The sequence below is a fragment of the Gorilla gorilla genome, chromosome 23 (assembly GCF_029281585.2).
Source record: "Gorilla gorilla gorilla isolate KB3781 chromosome 23, NHGRI_mGorGor1-v2.1_pri, whole genome shotgun sequence".
Lineage (NCBI taxonomy): Eukaryota > Metazoa > Chordata > Mammalia > Primates > Hominidae > Gorilla > Gorilla gorilla.
In genome coordinates, this window is record NC_086018.1 from 37100079 (window position 1) to 37108254 (window position 8176).

At 52.5% G+C, this 8176-nt stretch overlaps 1 protein-coding gene across 2 annotated transcripts; it reads left to right on the forward strand.

The window, feature by feature from the left end:
- Positions 1-320: 320 nt before the first annotated feature.
- APOBEC3H (apolipoprotein B mRNA editing enzyme catalytic subunit 3H) lies at positions 321-7046 on the forward strand. 2 transcript variants are annotated; one of them, XM_031005485.3, is made up of 5 exons: positions 321-430; positions 3358-3514; positions 4323-4590; positions 4914-5038; positions 6664-7046. In XM_031005485.3, the coding sequence occupies exons 2-5, from the start codon at positions 3365-3367 to the stop codon at positions 6754-6756; spliced, it is 636 nt and encodes a 211-aa protein (XP_030861345.1). In that variant the 5' UTR covers positions 321-430; positions 3358-3364; the 3' UTR covers positions 6757-7046. The 2 variants fall into 2 exon arrangements, with proteins under 2 accessions (XP_030861345.1, XP_030861346.1); XM_031005486.2 differs by having other exon boundaries at positions 331-430; positions 6667-7046.
- Positions 7047-8176: the final 1130 nt, after the last annotated feature.

The window sequence follows — 8176 nt, forward strand, 5'->3', positions numbered from 1 at the left end:
ATCTCCTTACCTTGTGATTTGCCCACCTCGGCCTCCCAAAGTGTTGGGATTACAGGTGTGAGCCACCGCATCTGGCCTTTGTTCTTTTGTAAACTATACCTGGGGAGGGAGTTGGGTCTGGCTGTACCTGGAGAGGGAATTGGGGATGGGAGGATGGGAGGTGAGCCACCTCCATCAGACTTCCCCTGCCAAGCCCGAGGAAATAGAGAAAGAAAGGAGCCTGAGGGATCTGAAGCACCCCAGGGCCCTCCCACTCCAGTCCCACAAAAGGAAGAGGGTGGAGCCACCCTCATCAAGCAGTGACTTTTTGTGACTTTTGGGAGAGCTGACTTTTTGTGACTTTTGGGAGAGCTGCCAAAAGTGAAACTTAGTGCCCCAGACAAGCAGGGGCAAGTCTGCTAAGGAAGCTGTGGCCAGAAGCACAGATCAGGTACTGCTGCCCACTCTGTCCACTGGGCCCTCTGCTGCCACTTCCTGCCTGGCAGCCCTTCTGGGCCTCAGCCCTGGCCTCCCGCTGCCCCAGCCCCAGCCCTGGGCTCCTTCTCCTCTGGCTCCCCTGCCATCCCCACTCCCACCCAGGCTCTTTGCCCTGCTGTGTGGTCACCCCACTGCTGCTTCTGAATGGGCCGCCTCCCCAGCCTGCACCAGCCCAAGCCCCCTGCTGAGACTCTCCCCTAAAAGTCACGGCTGGGCTAGTGCTCCCCACCTTGGGAGGGTGCTCTCTCTGTGTGCTTCCTGCCATTCCTGGGCGCTGGAACTGGGAGAACTGAACTAAAGGATGATGGGAGCAATCTGGAATTTTGTTCACAGTGCTTTGATGAACTTTGTGTAAGATTTACTTTGTTTCAATACAAAGTCTTAGGAGAGGGTGTGGGGAGGGAATGGTCTCTGAAGCACAAGGCAAATCATCTCTTCCAAGGATGTCTCCACTGTGGGCAAAGGAGGATGCAGATGACCCTGAACACATGCTCCTCCTCCATGATCAATATTCACATTCACCGTTTATAATGACACCAGTAACACGGAATATACAGAAAAACTCAATGATCAGGAGAAATGCTTTTATTTTAAAATTTAGTAAGAAGAGAGCCTGGTTCCCAAAGCCTCCCTCCTGCAGGGCCCATGATGCAGAGGCTGGCAGGGCTGGCCAGGAAAGGGGCCCAGCTCCGTGGCCTGGGCAGGTTACCCCACCTCTCTGCACCTCTGGCTCCTCCTCTGTAAGATGAGAATGGCCCCTGCAGGCCTAGGGCAGCCTCACGGGAGCTCAGATCCTCTCAGCACTTAGAAGAGTGGCCTGGGCCTGGGGATGGAAGTGCTACCCTGATTTTTTGTTTCGTTTTGTTTTTTTGAGAAGGGGAGTCTCAGTCTGTTGCCCAGGCTGGAGCGCAATCTCGGTTCACTACAAGCTCCACCTCCTGGGTTCACGCCATTTTCCTGCCTGGCCATGCAAAATGGCTCATGCCTGTAATTCCAACATTTTGGGAAGCTGAGAGGGGAGGATCACCACTAAAGGCCAGGAGTTCCAAACCAGCCTGGGCAACATAGGGAGACCCCTTATCTACTAAAACTAAAAAAATAAAATAAAATAACATGAATAGGTAAAATGCCAGGAATTAATTGAACTGAAATATTAAGAGCTCTTATTTTGAAGGGGAGAATTTTATTCACTTTTCTTATTTTTAATGGGTTAGAGGATGGGTGGCAGAAATACTGGGAGGATGGGAGATCCATCCCTGGAAAGACCAGAGCTGGGGCCCTGAGCTGGGAGAGGTCACCCCGGCCCTGCTGCCCCTGCCAGCATCTCCTTCTCTTCTCCTCTCCCTGGTCTTCCTGCTTGGGAAAGTTGCAGAAATTCTCAGGACTTGGAGGCTTGAAATGCTCAGGGGTTTTCCAGAAAGCAGAATAGAAAGTAGATGGGCAACCACCAATCAGACAGGCCAAAGAAAGGGAGCTCAGGCCCTCGGGGAGACAGGAGGTGAGCGCATGGGTCACAATCCTGGCGGGGCGCGGTGGCTCATGCCTATAATCCCAGCACTTTGGGAGGCCGAGGTGGGTGGATCACCTGAGGTCAAAGGAGTTCAAGACCAGTCTGGCCAACATGGTAAAACTCCATCTCTACAAAAATACAAAAATTAGCCGGGCATGAAGGAGGGTGCTTGTAATTCCAGCTACTTGGGAGGTTGAGGCAGGAGAATTGCTTGAACCCGGGAGAATCACTTGAACCTGGTAGGTGGAGCTTGCAGTGAGCTGAGATTGGACCATTGCACTCCAGCCTGGGCAACAGAGCAAGACTCTCTCTCAAAAACAAAAAAAAAGCAAAATCCAAAATTGAATCCTCTGTAGAATGTAATCACAATTCAGGAGAGCAAAATCTATGTAATTTCTTCAGCCAAAAATGTGTCACAACACTCCCTTGGTGACAACAGCTTCTCTGTTCACTCAACGGTGTTCTGTGCAGACAAACTTGTCAAACACACACCTGAGCAAAGAGCACAGTGCTGGAGGAAGCCCAGTTTCCACCCCGTCACTCCCCAAGGGGAAGGGTTCTGGTATTGGACATGTAGGGGTCGAGAGGCCTGTGGACCTCAAGGAGGGGGTGTCCAACTGCAGCTGGAAAGAGGGATCTGGGACTCAGGCCAGAGGCGTGTGAGCAGCTCAGAGCAGGTCTGAGCCCAGGGGAGCCAGAAAGGCACACCCACAGTTCTCAGACAGGGGATCCCCACCCAACCCAGGAAGAATAGTGACGAGGTCAGGGCATCCCCATGCAAAGAGCCTCAGCTGTGGGCAGCAGCGGGTGCCCTCCCAGGTGGGAGGATGGGAGATAGCAGACAAGGTGGGAGGGAGCACTCCCCTCCTCCTGCCCTCCTGCCAGCACTTCCTCCCCCTGCTCCACTGCAGTCCTCCTGGCCAACAACTAAAGGGGAGACCCTCCCTCACCAAGGGGAAGGGCCCAAATGAACAGAAAGGGTTGGGTTTGGCTGGGCGCAGGGGCTCACACCTGTAATCCCAACACTTTGGGAGACCAAGGTGGGTGGATCACCTGAGATCAGGAGTTCGAGACCAGCCTGGCCAACATGGTGAAACCCCGTCTGTACTAAAAATACAAAAATTAGCCAGGCATGGTGGCAGGCATCTGTAATCCCAGCTACTTGGGAGGCTGAGGCAGGAGAATCGCTTGAACTTGGAAGGCGGAGGTTGCAGTGAGCCAAGATCGCGCCACTGCACTCCAGCCTGGGCGACAGAGCGAGACTCTGTCTCAAAAAACAAAAAAGAGTTGGCTTTGAAAAGTGGCTTGAGCCTGGGGTGACTCCAGAGGACGCTCCCTTCATCTTTGGTTTTCCCCTTTCTGTTGCACAGAAACACGATGGCCCTGTTAACAGCCGAAACATTCCGCTTACAGTTTAACAACAAGCTCCGCCTCAGAAGGCCTTACTACCGGAGGAAGACCCTCTTGTGTTACCAGCTGACGCCGCAGAATGGCTCCATGCCCACCAGAGGCTACTTTAAAAACAAGGTGCCACACGGGCTCTCTGGGCACAGGGCCGGCAGGGGCTAACCCCATCTGATGTGTGCAGAAAATACATGAAATGCCTGCCTATAAATTTCTCAATTTTTGATTTAACACCCTCTGTGTTTTCCTAACCCTTGGTGCCTGACTGGGTTTTGGCTTAGCTGGGTCTGAGTGGCCCAGCTTTCCTAGGACACTCCCATTCCTTCCCGTCCCCGGACCTCTGAAGAGGCCAACCCTTCTGTAGAATGCTCCTTCTGCCCCTCTCATTTACTCATTCTCCCGATCTCAGCTCAGTCACTACTTCGGGAAAGCCGAGGTGCCGTGCCACGGTCTGAGTGCAACTCCATCACACCCCTGTCCTCTCCGCTCTGTTGCCAGCCCCTACCTGCCCTGCCTCCCCGCCTCCCCGCCCCCCGCCCCGGCTCTCACCTGCTCTTTAGGATCATCCCGGGTTCGACACAGCCTCCTAGGCGGGTGTCCAAAGGCAGGGTCCACAGAGCTTCGGGACTGGGGCGTGGAGGTGTTGTCTCCTCCTCTGGACACAGGGATCTTTGTCCAATTTACAGAAAGATGTGGAAGTCCTGGGACAGATGAATTAACACACGGGTGCGTGAGTGCAGGGCTGTATAAACCAGGGAAGGCAGGAAGCGGGTGCTTGCCCTGCACTAGGCCAGGCCACGCACTAGAAAGTTCACCGGACTGACGCCTCCGCACCCCCATCCCCGCCCCCGTCCCGGCCCCCGCCCCCAGTCACATGACTCCTGGCCTCTCTCTTCTCCCCTCCCTTCTCTCTGTTTGGGACCCTCCTCAGAAAAAGTGCCATGCAGAAATTTGCTTTATTAACGAGATCAAGTCCATGGGACTGGACGAAACGCAGTGCTACCAAGTCACCTGTTACCTCACGTGGAGCCCCTGCTCCTCCTGTGCCTGGAAGCTGGTTGACTTCATCAAGGCTCACGACCATCTGAACCTGCGCATCTTCGCCTCCCGCCTGTACTACCACTGGTGCAAGCGCCAGCAGGAGGGGCTGCGGCTTCTGTGTGGATCCCAGGTCCCGGTGGAGGTCATGGGCTTCCCAGGTAGGAAAGAGGCTTTGCAGTTATAAGAGTGCAAACCCCCGGGGGCACAGGCTTGGCGGGGGCTGGGGGTTGGGGGTTGGAGGTTGGAGGAGGTTGGCGGGGGGTGGGGGGGGGGGGGCGGGGAGCGGGGGGTCTGTGGGAGGCCAGGAAGGAAGGATTGTGGCTCAGTCAAGGCCCAAGATCTGACACCACCCGGGAGGGAGAATTCCCCGGACAGAGCAATGTCCAGGGAGAGGAAGAGAAGAGAGGGGAAAGGAAGCAAGAGCTCCTGGCACTGCAGCTGCTGCCCCTGGGGCCTGGCTGGTTTCCCTCTTCCCTCTCAGAGTTTGCTGACTGCTGGGAAAACTTTGTGGACCACGAGAAACCGCTTTCCTTCGACCCCTCTAAGATGTTAGAGGAGCTAGATAAAAACAGTCGAGCCATAAAGCGACGGCTTGAGAGGATAAAGGTGAGGCACTGTCCTGCCTGCTGCCCCCGACCTCCTCACCGCCTGCCGCAGCCCCATACCCAGTCACACCTCTGCCCACTGCCCTTACCCCTACCTTTTTTTCTTTTCTTTTCTTTTTTGAGACAGGGTCTCACTCTGTCACCCAGGCAGGAGGGCAGTGGTGCGATCTCGGCTCAGTGCAACCTCCGCCTCCCGGGTTCAAGTGATTCTCCTGCCTCAGCCTCCCGAGTAGCTGGGAGTACAGGCACTCGCCACCATGCCCAGCTAATTTTTGCATTTTTAGTAGAGACAGGGTTTTACCATGTTGCCCAGGCTGGTCTTGAACTCTTGGCCTCAAGTGACCTGCCCGCCTTGGCCTCCCAAAGTGCTGGGATTACAGGTGTGAGCCACCGTGCCCCGCCCCACTACCTGTTTCTTTTTTGTGTTCTCCTCTGGCACCAGGGGCTCCTTCTTGTTCTTTTAGATTCCAGGGGTACATGCACAGGGTCGTTACATGGATATATTGTGTGATGCTGAGGTTGAATCACCCAATCTACTGGAACATAGCACCCAATAGGTAGTTTTTCAACCCTGCACCCCCTCCCACCCTCTCTTCTTTTGAAGTCTCCAGCATCTATTATTTCCATCTTTATGTCCATGTGTACCTCTCACCATATACAAAAATTAACTCGGCCAGGCGCAGTGGCTCACACCTGTAGTCCCAGCACTGGGAGGCCGAGGCAGGCGTATCAAGAGGTCAGGAGTTCGAGACTAGCCTGGCCAACATGGTGAAACCCTGTCTCTGCACCTATAATCCCAGCTACTCAGGAGGCTGAGGCGGGAGAATTGCTTGAACCCAGGAGGTGGGAGGTTGCAGTGAGCCGAGATCATGCCACTGCACTCCAGCCTGGGCAACAAAGCAAGACTCTGTCCCAAAAAAAAAAAAAAATTAACTCAAGATGTGCTGGGCATGAGGACTCATGCTTGTAATCCCAGCACTTCAGGAGGCCAAGGCGGGTGGATCGCTTGAGCCCAGGAGTTCAAAGACCAGCCTGGGCAACATGACAAATCCCCATCTCTACAAAAAATACAAAAATCAGCCAGGCATGGTGGCATGTGCCCGTGGTCCCAGCCATTCGGGAGGGTGAATGGGAGATTGCGTGAGTTCAGGGAGGTGAAGGCTGTAGTGAGCTGAGATCGTGCCACTGCACTCCAGCCTGGGCAACAGAGTGAGGCTTTGCTTAAAAAAATAATAATAACCCAAGATGAATTAAAGACTTAAATGTAAGACCTCAAACTATAAAAATCTTAGAAGAAAACCTGGGAAATATGAAATACTCTACTGGACACTGGTCTATGCAAAGAATTTATGATTAAATTCTGAAAAGCAGATGCAACCAAAACAGAAATTGACAATTGGGATCTAATTAAATGGAGCACAGCAAAAGAAACTATCAACAGAGTAAACAGACAATCTCCCTTTTCTAAGATGCTCTTGTCACCTCCGTGTTTTTCTCCAGGCCTTCTTGGCCCTTCTGGTGCCAGTTCTTTTCTCTTCCTAATGATCTCATCCTCACCTCTCCCTCCCTTCCTCCCTGTGGTGTCTCACCAGTTGGTACCTCCTAACTTCTCTCTTTCCCTCTCAGCAGTCCTGGAGTGTGGATGTTTTAGAGAATGACTTAAGAAGTTTGCAGCTTGGACCCGTATCCCACTCATTGTCAAGAAGCAACTCAAGATGACTTTCCCTGGGGCATGTCAGTTGCCTCAGAGCCTGCTGGTCCTGTAAGCAAGCACTAAGCTCCACAGTGCCAGTTCCTTGCCCCAAACCTGGCCCCATCCAAGTACAGAAGACCTTTCTTTCCTCCTTTTTCCATATTGCTTTCTGTTCTAAGTGGGTGAATAATTTTATAATTGAAAAAATAAAGATAAACTCTGTAAATCCAGCCGGGTACGGTGGCTCACGCCTGTAATCCTAGCACTTTGGGAGGCTGAGATGCTCGGCCAATAAATTTCTATTGTTTATGAATCACCCAGTCTGTGGTATTTTGCTATAGGACATATGGACTAAGATACTGAGTTAAGGCCAGGCACGGTGGCTCATGCCTATAATCCCAGCACTTTGAGAGGCCGAGGTGGGTGGATCACCTGAGGTCAGGAGTTTGAGACCAGCCTGACCAACATCGCGAAAACCTGTCTCTACTAAAAATACAAAAAATAGCCAGGCATGGTGGCACGCGCGTGAAATCCCAGCTACCTGGGAGGCTGAGGCAGGAGAATCACTTGAACCTAGGAGGTGGGGGTTGCAGTGAGCCGAGATCACGCCACTGCACTCCAGCCTGGGCAAGAGAATGAGACTCCATCTCAAAAAAAAAATAAGAAAAAAGGCAAGGCACGGTGGCTCACCAAAATGCTGTAATACCAGCATTTTGGGAGGCTGAGGCGGGTGGATCACCTGAGGTTGGGAGTTTGAGACCAGCCTGACCAATGTGGAGAAATCCCGTCTCTACTAAAAATACAAAATTAGCCTGGCGTGGTGGTGCATGCCTGTCATCCCAGCTACTCGGGAGGCTGAGGCAGGAGAATCGCTTGAACCTGGGAGATGGAGGTTGCAGTGAGCTGAGATAGCGCCATTGCACTTCAGCCTGGGTAACAAGAGCAAAACTCCATCTCAAAAAAAAAAAAAAAGAAAGAAAAAAGAAAAGTACAAAGGATTTTATTCTACAGCACCAAAAAAATAAAAATAAAAAAACAAACAACAACAACAACTCTCTATTGAAGGAGTCTCTGTTGAGTCTAGAATCGCTGCATTATTTTGCAGTCCAGGTAACCTCTGTCCTTTCTCAGTATCTGTGTTCAAATAAATAAGGTCAAACTCTATGGAGCAGAGGTGCCCACAAAATTGATTGAAAAAAGCAAAAAACAGCCAGGTGCAGTGGCTCACGCCTGTAATCCCAGCACTTTGGGAGGCCGAGGTGGGCAGATCACAAGGTCAGGAGTTCGAGACCAGCATGGCCAACATGGTGAAACCCCGCTCTACTAAAAATACAAAAAAATTAGCCGGGTGTGGTGGTGGGCACCTGTAATCCCAGCTTCTCAGGAGGCTGAGTCAGGAGAATTGCTTGAACCTGGGAGGCAGAGGTTGCAGTGAGCCGAGATCAT